General features: G+C 37.1%; 1 protein-coding gene across 1 annotated transcript; it reads right to left on the reverse strand.

Annotated features, from left to right (window-relative positions):
- Positions 1–3,676: 3,676 nt before the first annotated feature.
- Positions 3,677–4,615, reverse strand: LOC124227237 (olfactory receptor 2H1-like). The gene has a single exon (XM_046641078.1). It carries the CDS (start codon positions 4,613–4,615, stop codon positions 3,677–3,679), a length of 939 nt encoding a protein of 312 aa, XP_046497034.1.
- Between the last annotated feature and the right edge of the window lie 16,623 nt (positions 4,616–21,238).

The following is a 21,238-nucleotide window of genomic DNA, read 5'->3' on the forward strand; positions in this document are numbered from 1 at the left end:
ATCATTTATATGAAGGATTACATTGATTGAGTTTTGAATACTGAACTAAGCTTGCATTCCCTGTAGCCTACTTGGTCATGCTGTATTACCTTTTTGAATATATTGCTGAATTTGATTTACTAATATTTTTTTGTAGATTTTTGTGTCTATTTTTCACGTAGAATATTGGTATGTAGTTTTCTTTCCTTGTACTGTGTTTTTCAGGTTTTGGTATCAGGACAATGCTGGCCTCATAAAATGAGTTGGACAGCTCCTTTCCTCTTCTATTTTCTGGAAGAGAGTTGTGGAATTGGTGTTATTTCTTCCTTAAACATTTGGTAGAACTTGCCTGTGAAATCATCTGAGCCTGAACTTAATTTATTTATTTTTGTGGTAAAAAACACATAACAAAATTTACCATCTTAAGCATTTTTAAGTATTTCGGTCAGTTGTGATAACTATATGCTCTTCGTTGTGCAACAGATCTCTAAAACTTTCTTATTTTGCACACTGTAAAAGTCACCCATTTAAAGTGTACAATTTTTTGGTTTTTGCATATTTACAAAGTTGTGCAACCAACATGACTATATAAATCCAGAATATTTTTATTAGCCCAAAGAAAAACCTCATTGTCATTAGTAGTCACTCCGCTTATCTTCCAACCTCCAGTACCTAACAATCATTGATCTATTTTCTGTCTCTATGGATTTACCTATTCTGGCAATTTCATATAAATGGAATCATACAATATGTGGCCTTTCATGTCTGGCTTCTTTCACTTAGCATAATGTTTTCAAGATTCATTCGTGTCATAGCATGAATCAGAAGTTCATTCCTTTTATGACTGAATAATCTTCCATTTTGTGGATATAGCACATTTTGTTTATCGATTCATCAGTTGATGGACTTTTGGGTTATTTCCACTTTTTGACTATTATGAATAATGCTGCTATGAATATTCATGTGCAAGTTTTGTATGAACATATGTTTTTAATTCTCTTGGGTATAAACCCAGGAGTGAAATTGCTAGATCATATGGTAACTCTATATTTAACCTTTTGAGGAAGTGCCAAACTGTTTTCCAAGCAGTTGTAACATTTTAAATTCCTCACATCCTTGCCAGCACTTTCTTTTCCTTCCTTCCTTCTTTCCTTCTTTTTTCAAATTAGTGAAAAATGTGGTTTCCACTCACATTAGTGTGAGTGGCATCTCATGTGGTTTTCATTCGCACTGCCTTGATGACTAATCATATTGAGCATTTTTTTCATGCTTATTGACCATTTAAAAAATTGGGTTGTCTTTTTATTATTGGGTTGTAAGAGTTCTTTATACATTTTAGATACAAGTCCCTTATTAAATATTTGATTTGCAAATATTTTCTCTCATTCTTTGTTTTCTTTTCACTTTCTTTTTTTTTTTTTGAGGACGATTAGCCCTGAGCTAACATCTGCCGCCAATCCTCCTCTTTTTGCTGAGGAAGACTGGCCCTGAGCTAACATCTGTGCCCATCTGCCTCTACTTTATATATGGGACACCTGCCACAGCATGGCTTGACAAGCAGCACACAAGTCCCCACCCGGGATCTGAAGTGGTGAACCACAGGCCGCCAAAGTGGAAGGTGCGAACTTAATCGCTGTGCCACCGGGCTGGCCCCCTCTTTTCACTTTCTTGATGGTGTCCTTTGAAGTACAAAAGTTTTAAAGTTTGATGAAGTGCTATTTATCTATTTTTCTATTGTTGCTCGTGATTTTGGTGTCATATCTAGTGAACATTTGCCAAATTCAGGTCATGAAAATTTACCCCTGTGTTTTATTCTACAAATTTTGTAGTTTTTTTAATATTTAGATTTTTGATTCATTTTGATAATTTTTGTATGTCATGTGAGGTAAGGGTCCAACTTCATTTTTTTGCATGTGGCTTTCTAGTTTTCACAGCACCATTCGTTGAAGACGCTTTTCTTTCCCCATTGAATGATCTTGGCTCCCTTGGTATTAGCAACCTTGTTAGCAACCTTGTCACTTGACCATAGACATATGGGTTTAATTTTGGACTCTCAGTTCTATTCTACCGACCTATGGGTCTATCCTTGTCCCAGAACCACTTTGTCTTGATTGCTTTTGGTTTGTAGTATGTTTTAAAATTGGGAAGTACGAATCTTACATTACTCTTCTTTTGGGTACCTTGCAATTCCACATGATGTTTAGAATCAGCCTATCAATTTGTACAAAGAAGTCAGTGGTTTTCTGATATAGATTGTGTTGAATCTATAGATCAGTTTGGAGTATACTGTCATCTTAACAATAGTAAGCCTTTTGATCCATCAACATGGGATGTTTTTCCATTTATTTAGATCTTCAATTCTTTTGACAATATTTGTTAATTTTCAGGGTATAAGTTTTGTACTTATTTTGTTAAATTTATTCCTAACTATTTTATTCTTTTTGATACTATTTATTAATTTTATTTTTGGATTGTTCATTGCAAATGTATAGAAACAAAATTGGTAATTGTATATTCATCTTATATCTGGCAACATCGCTAAACTCATTTATTAGTTCTTATCATTTTTAAGATAATTCCGTAAGGTTTTCTGTATACAAGATCATATCATCTGCAAACAGAGATATTTTAAGTTCTTCCTTTCCAATCTCTATGGTTTATTTCTTTTTCTTATCTAATTTTCTTGGCTAAAACCTGCAGTACAATGTTGAATAGAAGTAGTGAAATAGACATCATCCTCCTCTTGTTCCTGATCTTAGGGGCAAGCATCTAGACTTTCACTATTAAGTATGATGTTAGCTGTTTAGGGGGGTTTTGTAGACACCCTTTATCAAGTTGAAGTTCTCTTTTATGCCAAGTTTTGTTTTGAATGTTTTTATCACTAAAGGGTTTTGGATTTTGTCAAATGTTTTCTCTGCATCTATTGAGATAATCATGTGATTTTTATTTTTCAATTTGTTGATAAGAAGAATTACATTAATTGATTTCCAGATGTTAAACCAACCTTGCATCCCTGGGATAAATCCTACTTGGTCATAGTATAATTCTTTTTTTATGTTCCTGGATTTGGTATGCTGTATTAATATCCTAAGGGGTATAGAGTAGAAGCCTCATAACCCATCAAAATCTGGGAGGTAATAAGGAATTGTCTCCTGACAGCCTCCTGGAGGATATAAGAAGGAGAGTAAGAGACGGCTTTGAGGCAGGTCCTAACAAGTCTACCATTCTCTCATGTTCCAGGAGGATCAAAAGGCATCCTTCCAAGTCTCAGATTAGCTGTGCTTCAAGCCTTTGCTTGTGTGATGTATGTAGATATGTGTAAGGACTCCAGAGTATCATGATGGAGCTATCTCCCTATACTGACATAACACTTGGACAGAGATTATATAGCCAAAAATGAGCATGACAGAGTTAGAGAATCTATAGAAGGCAAGACAGTAAAAACAGGAAGGATAACAGAAGAAATAATGAGAATGGTCAGGCTTGACAATGTTTGAATTTAAGGTTTCTTGTAGAGATACCTACTTCCTCTTAATTCAGTTTCTCTCTCTCTCTTAAATACCACATTGCTACATAGAGATACACTGCAGTGGCTCAGGTGTGTGTGGAAAAAGTAGTGGATGGAGGAACTCACCCCTCTTATAAATCATGAAGAAACTCTTCATAATTTAGAAAGCACATTAAGCAGCTTTCTCCTTCAGCTCTCTCTGGAGTCCTCATCCTTCCCCAGCAACCTCCTGAATGCCCTCTTTACTTCCTTGTTCCTCAGGGTGTATATGAGAGGGTTAAGTGAAGGAGTTCCTACTGCATAGAAGAGACCAAAGAACTTGCCTCTCTTCTGGGCATAGGGATTTTTAGGCTGGAGGTAGACAGCAATGACTGAACTGTAGAAGATAGTGACAACCATGAGATGGGAGGAGCAGGTCCCAAAAGTCTTCTTCCTCCCTTTTGCAGAATTAATCCTTAGTACTGCACGGGCAATGGCACAGTAAGAGACAAGGATGAGGCTTAGGGGCACAACCACAATAATGACACTGGACACAGCTAACTGGATTTCATTAAAGGTGGTATCTCCACAGGATAGTCTAATTAGAGAAGGGACTTCACATAAAAAGTCATCTATCTTCCGGTGGGGGCAAAAGGGCAGGTGGAGGGTGGGTGGTGTCTGTACTATTGATTGGACAAGACCCATAACCCAGGCTACAGCCACCAGCTGCTGGCACAGGTGGGGGTGGATGATGGTTGCATAGTGGAGGGGCTGGCAGACAGCCACGTAGCGGTCAAAGGCCATCACTGTCAGGAGGATGCACTCAGCGGTTCCCAAAGACATGAAGATGAAGAGCTGGACAGAGCAGCCAAGGAAGCTGATGGTCTTCTTTGGGGCCCAGAGGTTGACCAGCATCTGGGGGACAAAACTTGTGGTGAAGCAGAGGTCCAAGAAGGAGAGGTTGGAGAGGAAAAAGTACATAGGAGAGTGGAGCCTAGGGTCCAGCACAGACAGCAGGATGATGAGTGTGTTGCCCACCAGAGTCAGGAGGTAGGAAGCTAAGACAACCATGAAGAGCATTCTTTCAAGTCCTGGGTATTCAGAGAAGCCCAGAAGGAGGAAGCCCACTGGGGAGCTTTGGTTGACCATGGTCTGCTCCTGTTTGGATCTAGAGGCATGAGAGCTGTCAGAGCAGTGTGTTCCAACCTGTCTTAGCAAAATTGTCTCTGCATACTTGTCGGGTCATAGCAGGAGGATGTTTCTCTTCCCTTTCTCTCATTCAGCTTCTCTTTACAGGCACATCACAGTCCAGTGGCTCCTTCTCTTCCCCTGTTCCTCCTGGTCAGATGTTGTCTAGTAGGAGGAGGAAACCACAAATATTCTGGAAAACAGATGGAGCCTCACACTGGTACTCAGACTTACTGGCTGAAGGCAAAAAAAGCTGATGTGAAATATGGATTAATAAAATAATTTTTATTAATTCAATAATCAATTATGGCGCACTTATTTTGTTCTGAGTACTGTGATAGTTCCCAATATTCTCCTATGTGTATCCAGGAAGAATTAGCAAAGAAATCCTTTTGACTGAATTTCCCTTTCATAAATATCTACTCAGGGTTATTTTCTACTCTGGGGCATATATTTCCTGGAATCATTCATGTTTTATCTATATTACCCTTATTTGGAGGGGAGCCACTAGAGGTAAAATCATGAATTAAGGAGATTTCTCCTTTGTGTGAAGTGACCCCACCACAGAGACATTAATTAGATGATTTTGTCCCCTTAAAAAAATTATGATTTATTAACAAGAGCATTCCCCACAAAGGAAAAGCCCTAACCTCAATTTAACATTATGTGCAATATGGCAAAAATAAGACCAAAAATGCCGCCAGATCTTTGTTCTGTAACTGCAAAAATTTCTAATATTGCAGCTTAGAAACAAGAAAGGTGACATAATTTTTAAATATTTTCCTTTTCAGATAAGAGTACATCAATAGCAAAATACGCTGAGTTGAGATTGAGATATTGAAGCAGAATTTAGAATTTTTTAATGCTTCCTTAATTCTATTCACTAGTTGAGTCTTAAAAAAACATTTATATATACATTTAAAACTTGCAGAAAATTTCCAAGAGTAGTCTAAAAGGCTCCTATATAAACTTTATCCATATTAACAAATTGTTAATATTTGCTACTTTTTATTATTTCACCTTTTTCTTTATACATGGAATTATATTTATTCTGAGCTACTGGGTAGCGGGTTACATACATAATGCCTCTTCATGCCTTCATATTTTAGCATCTTGTTTCTAAGCAAAAGGAAATTTTTTTTGTGTAAACACAGTACAGTTACTAAATATAGGAAATCCAACACTGATAAAATATTATTATGGACTCTGTAGTCCATACTTATAATTTTTCTAATAATGACCTTTATTGCAATTTTTCTCATAAAAGATCCAGTATAGACTTCTTATGACTGACCTTGTTCTTTTTAGTAGTCTTTCCTTAGCCACTGAAACAACGTCTTAAAGTATAGAGTGATGGGTTCAGGCCTCACCAGGAGAAGCTGAGGGGGTGGAGGGAGTGTGGCCTCATGCACATGATAAACACTGGGAAATACATGGAAAATTGTCAAGACCCCCAGAAACTGAAGGCAAATAAAACAAAGATAGTGGGTAGGTGAGAGAAGGAAGTCTGAAGATCAAAGGAGGAATCTGAGTGAGTGAGTCAAAGAAAACCTTCCAGAGGTAGTTTTTTAAAGATTTTTAAGGTGACCTGGATCTTTGCTATGAAAGACTGTGTTGGGACACAGAACGTGAGATCAAAGATGGGAGTGGGATGTGGCAGCCACCCTGGCAGTAAAGAGGTAGGAACTGGGGGTCTTCTGAAAACAGACAATCTTAGGAAGGTCTTTTAGGGGATGAGGTGGCAAGCAACTTGGTGGCCTTGTTGGCAGAAAGTGCCCTGGGAGTTTACAGGATGGTGTGATCATCTCTCCATCTCAGGGGCTCCATTTTGTCTTAAAAGATGCATCTTATTCTGTTTCTGTCGGGACTCCCTCTTTTTTTGTTTTCTTCCATGTTCTTTTCTCCATCATTACTTTCCTTTTTTAAAAAATGTTAATTATTGGAACAAAAGAGTGTATATAATATGTCTATGGATTTTGCAGAATAATAAAATGAACACATGTTGTACTTTCCCTCCTATCCCCAATTTAAGAATGGAACGAATGTTGCTAATATCTTAGCAGCCCTCCGTGTGTCCCTCCCCGATCACATTTCCTTTATTCTCCTTGAATAAGTAAATGCTATTCTGATTATTTTAAATCATCATTCCTTTTAAACTTTACAGTTATCATACCTTTTATATCACAGCAATTGCTCACCATATTTTATTTATCCATCAACTTTAGAATTTTTCACATTTTTATTCTCTTGGCTACGTATTGTCTCAATTTTGTATGTTTCTGAATCTCTGCAGTGTTTATCTTCCTTTAGCTCTCTGTTCTCTCCTGTTCTTACTCAAAGCATATCTTTCTACTCTCCTTCTCTTTATCCTGCTTTTGTCTTACTCCAACAAAAGGCAAGCCCTACTTTTCCAACTTCCTATTAATTCCATATTCATGTATACGTTCATTCCTTTGTTGGTCACCAAAGAGCCAGTCACTTACTGGGTGCTACAAGGTTATGAGATACAAATTCTGCTCTATAACCCACTAATGATAACCACCTATTGCCTTAGCAGTTACCATTTGTTGAGTGCTTCCTATGTATCAGGTACTATGTTAAAAAACTTCCTGAAAATCCTGAAAAATTTCCTGAAAATTTCCTGATCTGACAACAACCCTGAAAATTAGTTAACATTATTCCTTCTTTGCAGACAAAACAGTCTCAAATAAGTTAAGTAACTTGCCCAAGGTTATTCACTTATCCAATTAGTGCCAGGGCCAGGATTCTAGACCCTGTTTGATTCAAACACTACTGAGGACGTGTGGAAATGGATGGGCTGTGGGAGAAGAATACGCTTGTAACTTACCCACAATAAAGTCAGAATCTCCTCAGTGCCTTGCTGCCAGAGCTTCCCTATGACTAGGAGCTTCTGGACTGGTTGGAGCATCCACTTGATTCTCACATTGAGAACTAAAGGGAAACTATAGAGAAAAATTATACCTGTGAAATTGGTTAGAGCTTAGATTTGAAGTAAGAGTATGATTGCTGGTGCTTACTTCCCCAGCCATTTTTCAAAGCACTTCACAGTATATTGCTCCTTATAACAACTTTAAGAGGAAGGTACTCTTAGCTTCCTTTTCAGAGAAAGAAATGAAAACACACAGAGGATAAATTTCTTGTTCTGGAAAGTGTGGCTAGTAAGCACCAGTGCTGAGATTTGAACTCAGGTAGGCTGACTGAAGAGGTTATACAGTAACCACATCCCACCATCACTTTGCTATGGTGTGAAGACAGAGAGAGCTCCTTACTATGGAGGTTTTCGCTATTAACCTCTCCTCCTCAATGCAGAAAATTACCTTCTCTTTTAGTGGTCCTGGAGGTAAAAAAGGAAGCATGATGAGGTGATGGAGGGAGGGATCCCAGGACTCCCATTCCGTGGAGAGAAACAGCTCATTAATTCTGCCAAGACTAGGGGCCTCATTCATAAGTCACAATTAATCAGCCATTGCCACTAATGATGGTTAAACAGAGAGGGGAGGATCTAGAGGAAATGTGCCAGCAATGATGCTCCCCTTGGTAAATAAAAGGTCAACCTCTGCTCCTCTGTGTAATTGAGGAGTACGGGGGTATTGTTTTCTTTTTGCCATCATCTCCTGGGTGTCCCATATTTCCAGTCTTTCCTCACAAGCCTCTACTGTGCTTAATCAATACCTCCTTACTTTGGTTTATTTCCTTCCTCCTTTTAAATAGAAGTATAATTTACATAATAGAATGCACAGATTTTAATGCACAGTTCACTGAGTTTTGGTAAATGTGTACATCCAGGTAAACATTACCCTGGTGAAGATATAGAACATTTCTATCACCTAAGAAATTCCTCATGCCCATTTATGATAATTCTCTCCACTCCATGCTTTAAGTAATCACTGATCTGATTTCTATCATTTTAGATTGTTATGCTTGTTCTAGAACTTCACATACAAGATTGATTCAATGCACACCCTTTCATGTTTGGCTTCTTATACTCTGCACAACATTGAGATTCATCCATGTTATTTTGTGTATAAACAGTCCATTCCTCTTTTATCACTATTATTCCATTGTATTCCACTGTATAAATATGTCACAATTTGTTCATCCATTCGTAAACCCAAATAATAGATATTTGGGTTTATGGTGGTTTTCAATTAGTCCCCAAATTCTTTGATATTTCTCCCTTCACAAGGTAGAGCCTACTTCTCCTCCTCTTCAGTGTGAATTGTACTTAGTCACTTGTAACAAATAAAAAGTGGCAGAAATGACGGTGTGTGACATCCAAGACTAGGTCATAAGTGACATTGCGACTTCCTTATTGTTTTTTCTTTTGGATTGTTCATGTCATCCACCATGTCATGAAAGCATTCAAGCAGTGGAGAGGCACATTTGGGGAGGAACTAAGGCTCCTTGCTAACAATAAACAGCATGATTGAGACATGTTATAACTGTAACCTCCAGCTTCATCCAAATCTTCTAAGGACTGCAATTCAGCTGACATCTTGTCTACAGCCTCATGAGACACCCTAAGATAGAACCATTGGCTAAGTTGCTTTTGAGTTCAGACTCATAGAAACTATGAGATAATAAATATTTGTTGTCTGAAGCCATTCAGTTTTGGGGTAATTGTTATGCAGCAATAAATAATTGTTTCCAGTTTTGCTTTTATGAATAAATCTGCTATGAATTTTCACGTACAAGCCTTTTCTGGAAATATATTTTCATTTCTCTTGGGTAAGTACCTACAAGTGGAATTTCTGGATCATGTGATAAGGGTATGTTAAGCTTTATAAGAAACCTTAAAACTATATTGCAAAGTGTTTGTACTCCCACCAGCAATTTTGAGATTTCCAATTTCTCTACATTCTTGTCAGCACTTAGTATTGTTAATTTTTTGAATTTAGCCATACTAGTGGATATGAAGTGATATCTCATTACAGTTTTAACTTACATTTCTCTGATGCCTAAGTTGTTGAGCATCTCTTTATTGGCTACTTATATTATCTTCTTTCATGAAGCATCTGTTCAAGTTTGCCTATATTTTATTGCATTGGTCTTTTTTTTATTGTGGTAATATTAACTTATAGTATTATATAAATTTTGGGTGTACATAATTATATTTTGATTTCAGTGTAGATTACTACATATTCACCACCCAAAGACTAACTACAATCCATTACCACACACATGTGCCTAATCACCCCTTTCATCCGCCTCCCTCCCCCCTTCTCCTCTGGTAACCACCACTCCAATCTCTGTCTCTATGTGTTGGTTTGTTGTTGTTTTTATCTTCTATTTATGAGTGAGATTATACAGTATTTGACTTTCTCCCTCTGACTTATTTTGCTTAGCATAATCACTCAAAGTCCATCCATGTTGTCACAAATGACCAGATTTCATCGTTTTTTATGGCTGAGTGGTATTTCATTGCGTATATATACCACATCTCCTTCTCCATTCATCCTTTGATGGGCACCTAGGTTGCTTCAAAGTCTTGGCTATTGTGAATAATACTGCAATGAACATAGGAGAGCATAGATCTTTATGCATTGGTGTTTTCATGTTCTTTGCATAAATACCCAGCAGTGGAACAGCTGGATCACATGGTAGTCCTATTTTTAATTTTTTGAGGAATCTCAATACTGTTTTCCATAGTGGGTCCACCAGTTTGTACTCCCACCAGCAGTGTATGGAGTTCCTTTTTCTCCACATCGTCTCCAACACTTATTATTCCCTGTTTTACTAATTATAGCCATTCTAATGAGTGTGAGGTGATATCTCATTGTAGTTTTGATTTGCATTTCCCTGATAATCAGTGGATGTTGAACATCTTTTCATGTGCCTGTTGGCCATCTGTATATCTTCTTTGGAGAAATATCTGTTCACGTCTTTTGCCCATTTTTAATTGGGTTGTTAATTTTTTTGTTGTTGGGATGTATGAGTTCTGTACGTATTTTGGATATTAACCCCCATCAGATATATGATTTGCAAATATATTCTCTCAATTGTTAGGTTATCTTTTTGTTTTGTTGATGGTTTTCTTTGCTGTGCAGTGGCTTTTTAGTTTGATATAATCTCATTTGTATATTTTTCCTATTGTTTGACTTGCCCAATCAGACATGGTACTTGAAAATATGCTGCTAAGACCAATGTTGAAGAGCATACTGCCTGTATTTTCTTCTAGAAGTTTCATGGTTTCGGGTTTCACATTTAAGTCTTTAATTCATTTTGAATTAATTTTTGTGTATGGTGTAAGATAATGGGCTACTTTTTTGTATGGTGTAAAAAACTGATCTTTTGCATGTGCCTGTCCAGTTTTCCCAACACCATTTATTGAAGAGACTTTCCTTTCTCCATTGTATGTTCTTGACTCCCTTGTTGAAAATTAGCTTCCATAGGTGTGTGTTTGTTTATTTCTGGACTCTCAATCCCGTTCCATTGATCTGTGTGTCTGTTTTTGTGGCAATACTATGCTGTTTTGATTACTATAGCTTCGTAGCATATTTTGAAGTCAGAGAGGGTGATACCTCCAGCTTCGTTTTTTTCTTAGGATTCCTTTGACTGTTCGTGTTCTTTTGTTGTTCCATATAAATTTTAGGATTCTTTGTTCTATTTCTATGAAAAATGTCATTGGAAATTTGATAGGGATTGCAGGTATTTGTCTTTTTATGATGGAATTGTATGAGTTCTTTATATATTTTAGATAAAAGCCCTTTGTTAGGTGAATATATTTTATCTTCTTTAGTCTGTGGCTTCATGTTTCATTTGAAAAAGTGTGTTTCAAAGAGAAGAAGCTTTCAAATTTCATTAACTGAAAACTTATCAATTACCTTTTTGTAGTTAGTGCTTTTGGGTCCTGAGAAATATTTTTCTATTCTAAGGTTATAATATTTTCTCTCATGATTGTTTTTAGAATTTTTTATTTACAGTTTTTATGGTTATTTACATTACCCATTTAAAATTAGTTTTTGTGTATGCAGTGATAGGAGTTCATTTATATATATATATATATATATATATATATATATCTCCAGTTGTTTCAGCACCATTTGTTGAGAAGACCATCATTTCCCCCATTGAATTATGTTGATGTCTTTGTATAAAATCAGTTGATCTTGTATGTATGACTTTGTTTTCAGACTTTCTATGGAGTTTCACTGATCTCACTAGTTGATAGACATTTGGATTTTTTCCACCTTTTGTGTATTATGAATAATGTTGCTGTGAAGAGCCAGTAATAGTCTTTGTGAAGACATTTGATTTCAGTTCTCTTGGGTAGTGCCTGAGAGTGGAATTGCTAGATTGTATGGTAAATTTATATGTAACTTTTAAAGAAATTGTTGAATTTTTTTCCAAAATGGCTCTACCAATTTTGATATATCTTTGTCAACACTAGTACCAGCATTTCATCTCCTAATCAATATCTTATATCGTATTTTTCATTATAGTCTTTCTAGTGGATTTGTAGTGTTGTCCTGTGTTTAATTTGCATGTTCCTAATAACCAAAGATATTGATGTTATTAATCATTTTCATATATTCTTTGGTGAATGTCTATCCATATCTTTGCCCATTTTTAAATTAGGTAGTTTGTCTTATTTTTTGAGTTGTAAGAGTTATTTACATATTCTGGATACAACTTCTTTATCAGATGTATGATTTTAAAGTATTTTCTCCTAGTCTGTGGCTTGCTTTTTCATTTTCTCAATGTTGTGTTTTAAAGAGCTAGAGTTTTACATTTTGATGAAGTCCTATTTATCCAGTTTTTCTTTTATGTATTGTACTTTTGGTGTCATATCTAGGAAAATTTTGCCTTATCCAAGATCACAAAGATTTTCTTCTAGAAGTGTTACAGTTTAGTGGTTACGTTTAGATCTATGATCTCTTTTGCGTTAATATTTGTGTATGATATAAGGTAAAGGTCCAAATACAAAATTTTTTTTTGCATATGGGTATTCAATTGTCCCAGAACAATTTTTTAAAAAGCTATCTTTTCCTCATTGAATCGCCTTGGCATTTTTGTTGTAAATCAATTATCTATAAATGTAAGTGTTTATTTCTGGATTTTTCTGTTATGTTCCATTGACCTATATATCTATCCTATGTCAATATCACACTGTCTTCATTACTCAAGCTTTATAATAAGTTTTGAAATCAGATTGTGTAATTGCTCCAGCTTTGTTCTTCTTTTACAAAGTTGTTTTGGCTATGTTCAGTCCTTTGTTCTTCCACGTAAGTTTTAAGATTAGCTTGTCAATTTATAAAAAAATTCTGCTTCTACTTTGCTAGGTATTGTATCTATAGAACAATTTGAGGAGAATATCTATTTCAATAAGATTGAATCTCCCAATACATGAACATGGACTAACTCTCCAGTTATTTAGAACTTTAATTTCTCTCAGCAATGTTTAATAATTTTCAGGTCTTACACGTTTTGTTAAATTTATTATTATGAATTTTTATGCAATTGTGAATAGAACTATTTTCTTAATTTCACTTTTGGATTGTTCATTGCTAGTATGTAGAATTACAATTGTTTTTTTTTTTTTTTAAAGATTTTATTTTTTCCTTTTTCTCCCCAAAGCCCCCCTGGTACATAGTTGTGTATTCTTCGTTGTGGGTCCTTCTAGTTGTGGCATGTGGGACGCTGCCTCAGTGTGGTTTGATGAGCAGTGCCATGTCTGCGCCCAGGATTCGAACTAACGAAACACTGGGCCGCCTGCAGCAGAGCGCGCGAACTTAACCACTCGGCCATGGGGCCAGCCCCGAATTACAATTGTTTTTTAAGTAGTGATCTTATATCCTATGACCTTGCTAACTTATTTATTAGTTCTAGTAGATTTTTTTGTGGACTTTTTGGTTTTTCTATATTCAGTATCATGCCATTTGTAAATACAATTTTCCTTCTTCTTTTCCAGTCTTTAACACTGCTAATTTCTTTTTCTTGCCTTATTGCATTGGATAGAAACTCCAATAAGATGCTGAATAGAAGTAGAAAGAACAGATACCCTTACCTTTTCCAATGTAAGGGGAACATCTTTTAGACTTTCACAATTAAGTATGATATTAGTTTTAGGGCTTTGGTAGATGTCCTTTATCAGGTTGAGGAAGTTCCATTCTATTCCTAGTTCTTGGGACGTGTGGCTACTGAACTTTTTCAAATGCTTTTTCTATGTATTTTGGGATGATCTCATGATTTTTGGCATTTATCTTATTAATATGGTATGTTATATTAAATAATTGTTAGATATTAAGCCAACTTTATATGTTTGGCATAAATCCCACTTGGTCATTGTATAGAATTCTTTTTCTGTGTTAAAGGATATGGTTTACTAATACTATGTTAAGAGGTGTTTTTTTTTTTTGCATGTATGTTCATGAGGGATATTTTTCTGTATTTTTCTTGTAATTTTTCTTTTTTGAGGAAGATTAGCCCTGAGCTAACTTCTGCCACCAATCCTCTTCTTTTTCCTGAGGAAGACTGTTCCTAAGCTAACATCTGTGCCCATCTTCTCCTACTTTATATGTGGGACGTCTGCCACAGCATGGCTTGATAAGCAGTATATAGGTCCATACCTGGGATCTGAACCTGCAAAAACTGCGCAGCCAACGTGGAACATGCAAACTTAACTGCTGTGCCACTGGGCTGGTCCCCTCTTATGATGTTTTTAACCTGGCTTTGGCATCAGGGTAATACTAGCGTCATAGAATGAGTTTGGAAATGTTATCTCCTCCACTATTTTTGGAAAAAGTTTGTGTAGGATTGGTATTATCTTTTCCTTAGATATTTGATAGAATCCACCAGTGAAACTTTCTGAGCCTGAACTTTTTTTTTTTCTGTATGGGAATATCTCAAATTATTAATTCCATTTTTAAACTTGTCATGGGTCTCATCGGATTTTTTATTTCTTTGTGAGTCAATTTTGATAATTTCTGCTTTCCAGGAATTTTAAAATTTCACCCAAGTTGTCTAATTTGTTCCTAACATTCCCTCATAATCTTTTTTATTTCTGTAAGTTTCGTAGAGATGTATCCTATTTCCTTCCCCATGTTGTTAATTTTTTTCTTCTCTATCTCTTTCTTGATCTGTGTAGCTGAAGTTTCTTCTTATTGCTTTGTTTTAAAGAACTAACTCTTGTTTTTATTGACTTACTATGTTGTGGGTTTTTTTTTTTTTTCTCTTCACTGATTTCTGCTCTGATTCTCCTTCTGCTTGAGTTGGATTAAGTTTACACTTCTTTTTGTAAATTCTTAGGCTGGAAGCTTAGATGGTTGACTTGAGACTTTTCTTTAAGGCTCTAAAATTTCCCCTAAGTACTCTTTTAAGTGCAGCTCATAAGTTTTGATATATCTTGTTTTCATTCTATTTTAATTATGTGCTAACTGGTTTGAGGTTTTCTTTTTTGATCCTTGGGCTATTTAAAATTATGTTGCATGATTTCTAAACATTTGTGGATTTCCCACATTTCTTTATGTAATTTACTTCCATTTTGGTGAGAGAACATACCTTGAGACTTGTTTTATTACCTAGCATATACTGATGAATATTCTGTATGTATTTGAGAATTATGTGTAAGTTCTGGTCCTTTTAGGGTTTCAGTGGAAAACCCAAGATGTTTACCATGCCCCCCTAACTTGTCTATCTCCCTTGTGGTAGGAAGTGGCAGAAATCTCTGCTTGGTTCTTTCAGCCTTCCAGATGTTATTTTGTTCCTGGATTCTTTAAGAGTTTGCCCTGTACATCTGTAGGTCAATGGTCAGCCAGGGTTTTGAGAGAACTCTCATCTAATTTTGGGGTTTGTCCCTTTGTAGCTCCCTCTTTTCTGTTTTTTTTTTCCCTTAATTTCCAGATACTCTGGCATCCTTTAGCTAATAAGACAGCAGCTTTCTGTTTGAGCTGTGTCTACCACGCATGCACTGAGGAGTGCCCTCAGAGAAAAGCTATATAAATGTAGATCTTACTGAGGATTGTTGCAGGAGAGCATAGCAACATTATTGCAAGGCTTTAAGCTTAGCAAGAACAAATTACAAAATGGGTGACTGAGAAATATGCAACTTGCTGATTCTCGTAAATTACTGTGTTAGATTGTTTGTGCTTTGGAATCAAAGGCCGGAAGGTAGTATCTTATCAAACATGAAGGCAAGGGGCTTACGAACGCTGGGCCCTTGCAGGAATGGAACGCCTTCTGCATAACTTGCCAGATTGTTTGTTCCCAGGATACTCCTCATAGAATGGCCTTGTGTAGGGCTGGGGTACATTGAAGGGGGGAAGGTTAGAACTGCTGAGCTTTGACTTGCATGTTCCTGCTGGCATGAGTTCCTTCTATGCTTGTACTTTTTGGCCTGCAAATAAATACGTGATGATCAGAGGGACCTCACCTCAGTCCTAGAGGCTGATGGTCACCTGTCCCATTAAATAATATAGAGTGTGTTGTGTCTATTATATAGACGTGTTCTGTACATTCATTCCGTCCGCCCCTTCTGCTGGCTGCCTAGCTGGTCTTGGCAGCAAGGATGGTTCCCTTTTTTCAAGAGTGGAGGGCCCTCTAGTTTCTCCTTGCTTTTGATCACTCTCCACTGACTTCAAACAGTTATTTATTTGTCTACTTATTTATATTTTTGAGTAAGATTGGCCCTGAGCTAACATCTGTTGCTAATCTTCCTCTTTTTTTTCCCTCCCCAAAGCTCCAGTACATAGTTGTATATCCTAGTTGGAGGTCTTTCTAGTTCTTCTATGTGGGATGGCTCCACAGCATGGTTTGATGAGCAGTGTGTAGGACCACGCCCAGGATCCCAACCGGCAAACCCCGGGCTCCTGAAGTGGAGCATGAGAACTTAACCACTCAGCCATGGGGCTGGCCCCCAAACAGTTGATTTTTTTTTTAATATATATTTTATTTTACAGAATTTATAATTGTTACTGGCAGGAGAGTTAGTGCAATGCAGGCTACTCTCTTTGTTGTAAATTTTCAGATTCTTTTATCATTCTCTCTGTGTTGGACTACAGTGTAGGAATAGTGAATTCTAGAATCCTATGGCTGGAAGAGCCCTCAGGGCATTGTTTAATCTTCATTTGATGCATCAAAATCCCCTTATAACTCAAAACTTTTTGAATCATATCAGATCACTTTTTTCCCATTCCGTGTTTTTCATATCTTGTTTTTTTTTGAGGTTATTCTGTGTTAAAACTTGCCTCCTTTCTATGTCCACTTTCTGGTCTTACTTCTGTAAATTAGCAAACGCCTAGCCACAAATCAAATCTCATTTAATCATCACAACAGTCGTGTGATGCAGATACTGTTTTTCCTGTTGTATCATAGACTGCTCATTGTTACCTAGTAGTAGTGCTTTCTCCTCCCACACTATTTCAGTTAGGTTACACTTGCTCAGAACAGAGACTATTTCACAACCTGCCTTGCAGCTTCATGTGGTCATGAGATGCTAGGCAATTGGGTGTAAGAGAAATCTCCTGGCTGTTTCCTGGAGCCTTTCTTAAAATACAGTTGAAGCTCTCTCTTTGGCACCTTCTTTCATCACTTCTGCCACCCTGTTTCCTGAAATGATGATGTAATGGCTGAGCCACGAGCTACTATTTTGGACCACAAAAATGTAGGCCATATTTTAAAAATAGCAGAGTCAAGGAGCCTGGCCCTGAGTTTTTTGTGGAGCAGAACTATTATACTGGCTCTGAATCTTTTACCTCTGGATTTTGATGTGGAGTGAAATATATTTCTACCTTTTTAAAGCCACATATTTTTAGATGACTGTTAATGGTAGCAGAGCCTAATTCTAAGTGAAATCCTCAACTAAAAGAAGAAAGTACTAAGCTTCAGGGTGGTTAAATAATTTGCATGGGGAGTATAACGTAGAGCCTGGATTCACTCCAGGATGGCCTGACTGCTGCAAGTGGATACGAGGCACTGGCCCACATGCCATCCTACACCCACAAGTGCATTAGCTATTCTAGTTACCTCGTCAGTTTTGTCAATTTTCACAGAGTGCCATCAGCCCCAAGAACCAGGCTCACTGATTGTCCTCAAATTGCATTTTTTCTTTCATTTTGGTTAAATTTGGCAACTGATTTTAGCTAGTTTTAGATTCCCTTGCTTTCAGATAATATTGTAGGATATGTTATGAATCTTTCCAACTTTTGTGGTATGTAAAATATTAGTGGGTGGTACATGTGTGGGAGTAGGGAAGGCACAAATTCATGGCAGTTAACCTATTATAGCCATCAGCTTTTCATGGCCATTTGTCTGGCAACTAATGATGAGCACTGAAACTGGTTCCCTTTGGTGCATAGCTTATAGTCAATTCTGTCCCGAGCCAACAATAGCATAAAAAAGATACATACCCCTTCCCACACTATCTGTCTATCTCTCTATCTATCATCTATCTCTAACTATTGGCTAGATAGAACATAAAAAGCATGCAGAACTAAAAAAATAAAAATAGGACAAGGCACATAATGAAAAGTAAGTCTCTTTCCCATTTCTGTTCTTCAGTCAGTTCAGTTTCCCTCTCCAGAAGAAATATCTCCTCCCAGTGATATTGTATGCATGTTTCAGCACACGTGTATATTTTCTTCTTTTCCAAATACTAGAACATTATAAATACACTTTGCAACTTTGTATACACCTTTATTTATTTAGTTCCTTACTGGTAAGTGTTTTCATTATTTTATTACAAATAATGCCACATGAATATTCTTATACAGAGCTTATTTCTTACATATATGAGTACATTACTAGGATAAATTCCTAGAAACAGAATTGTTGGACTAAAGGATATGCAGATGAAAATTTTTTAATTTATATTTTTATTACAAACTTTGATACCACAGATGAATATATGTAACATATGTAAACTCTAAAGCATAATAGTGTCATAATGAACACTCATGGTTTTTACATTTTTTTTTTAAAGATTTTATTTTTTCCTTTTTCTCCCCAAAGCCCCCCTGTACATAGTTGTGTATTCTACGTTGTGGGTTCTTCTAGTTGTGGCATGTGGGACGCTGCCTCAGCGTGGTCTGATGAGCAGTGCCATGTCCGCGCCCAGGATTCGAACTAACGAAACACTGGGCTGCCTGCAGCGGAGCGCGCGAACTTAACCACTCGGCCACGGGGCCAGCCCCTCATGGTTTTTACATTTTTATAACGCTTTTATTTCATACTTATGTGGGTCCTCAACACTGTATTGTTCAGTTTTGCTTGTATTTATTTCCTTATAGAACATTTATGTTTTAGACCATAACATTACTTTATCTTTAATAGAGTGAATACACATTTAAGAGTGAATACACTCTAAAGTGATAAGGTATCATACATTAGAGCCATTCAATAAATTGCTTTTACCAGACATTAAGTTCTTATAGTTAAACTTTAGACTCTGAATACAACAAGATGAGATCATATCAGAGGGATCGTAAGTGCCTCATTCCCTGTTGAAATTCTTCAAGTAACTCATATTAGCATTTAGATTGGGCTTCATTTCTGTTAAAAAGTGAACACACTCTGAATTTCAAAGTAGCTTACCTCTCTGTAAAGTAGCTTACCTCTATGTAGTTTTGTTTGTCTTAAGATTTATAAAGAGTATCACACTTTATGTAGTTTCCTTGTTCTTGTGTCTTTTATTCAGGAGGTTTCTAGCATATGCATCCATATCATTGCTTGCAGATATAATCCATCCATTTTCACCGCAGATGATACTCTACAATTCAGTTATCTATTTCTCTACTACTGAAATGTGTTTGGGTATTTGATTTTGGCATGTCCATTTTTAATTTTGATACTATTTCCAAAGTGTCCTTCCTTGAGAGTAGACAAATTGTTTTTCCCAACCATCAATAAATGAGAAATCCCGGTGGCCTTTCGACTGAGTTTGGTTGGCCTTTCTGAAGCAATATTATAGACATCAAAGCAGTTTTACAAACCCTTTCATGGACATTATTAAAGAGACAGGAAAGAGGCCTCTGCTCCAGGGAGGCCTCCATGGGAGCGGTGACTAGCCCAAGATGCCCATCAGCTGGGGCCACGCTGGGAGGTTTGAAGATAGAGAAGACATTTGTCTTAGAACCTGGCAAGATCTCCATAGCATGATTTCACACCTTGTCTGGTTTTCTGAATTTGTTAGAGGGGCAAATGAAAAGATATCTTTCCGCCTGTGACAAAAGTTATTGTAACACAGAGGAAAAAAAATGTCAGATTGACATGTGGTAAGACGCAAAGACTGACAAATGAGGTCTGAGAAGAAATCCTACCTGTGGTCAGCAAACTGGCACCAGGATGTTTGGGAAAAGCCCTGCCCTGGCCTGAGGGCAGAAGGGAATTTCACAGAGCAAGGGAAGAGGGAGAAGAAGGAAGATAGAGTCCAGATTTGTTATTCTCATTCCTTGAAAGGACACTGTTTCTCAGAAATCCAGATGCTCTCTGGGTAGGGAGTCCTCTGAAATCCCCAGCTCCAGTGGGCGTTCCTCTGCTGACACCTGGAGTTGCATGACAGTGGCATCGTTAACACTCACAGTCCCGGGAGAGCAGTTCTCAGTTACCTTTGCACCAGGCTGCAATCTTGCTCCGGGTTCTTTTTTGTTTTTAAAGATTGGCCCTCAGCTAACACTGTTGCCAATCTTTTTTCTTTTCTTCTTCTTCTCCTCAAAGCCCCACAGTATATAGTTGTATATTTCAGTTGTAGGTCCTTCTGGTTGTGCTATGTGGGATGCTGCCTCAGCATGGCTTGATGAGTGGTGCTAGGTCCGCCAAGATCCGAACCAGTGAAACCCTGGGCCACCAAAGTGGAGCACGGGAACTTAACCACTTGGCCATGGGGCCATCCCTTCCTCCAGCTTCTGGCTCCTGCTCTCACAGGCTCTTTGCTTACTTCTGCCAAGTCGGGCAGGATAGAGTGATCTAGGCAGGGCCTTCCAGCTGGGAATACTCTTACCTATATAAGGGCCCCAAACTCTTCTTATTTTCACTCATCCCAAGGCTCCTTGCATTCTCTGCTTTCGTTTGTCTCTCTGTATCCCTTCCCCTAACTTGTACCTTTCCTGTAATAAGAAGACCTTTTCTTTTCAGTGAAGCACAATATGATAAGAAGAAGGCAAGGACTATAGAAGTGGAGATTTGCATTTGAACTCTTGCTTACCAGCTACTAATAATATGACTGTGGGTGAGTTAGCTTCTTGCTTATCAATATAAAGATACTAATATTTACCTCATTAGAATGCTAAAACAGTTAATGAGGTACCATTTAATAATATGCAGTTCCTGAAATATAATAAGTACTCACTAAATATTTTCCAATTTTTGTTATTCATTTACTTCTTCATTTATAAATTCATTCATGCATTTAGCAAATATTTATTAAATATTTTCTGTGCCAGACAATATGCCTGGGAAGTGCTGAAGATACAAGTTAAGTAAGACACAGTCATGACCCTCCAGATGCCTGCCGTTTACTGGGGCAACAGACAAGTAAACAGATGATCTTCTTGCTGGAGAAATGTGCTCTGAGAGGCTTACGGAGGGAGTGTGAGAGGACAGAAGATGGGCACATGACCCAGAATAGGA

Source organism: Equus quagga, chromosome 15 (genome assembly GCF_021613505.1).
Source record: "Equus quagga isolate Etosha38 chromosome 15, UCLA_HA_Equagga_1.0, whole genome shotgun sequence".
In the NCBI taxonomy this organism is placed as follows: Eukaryota; Metazoa; Chordata; class Mammalia; order Perissodactyla; family Equidae; genus Equus; species Equus quagga.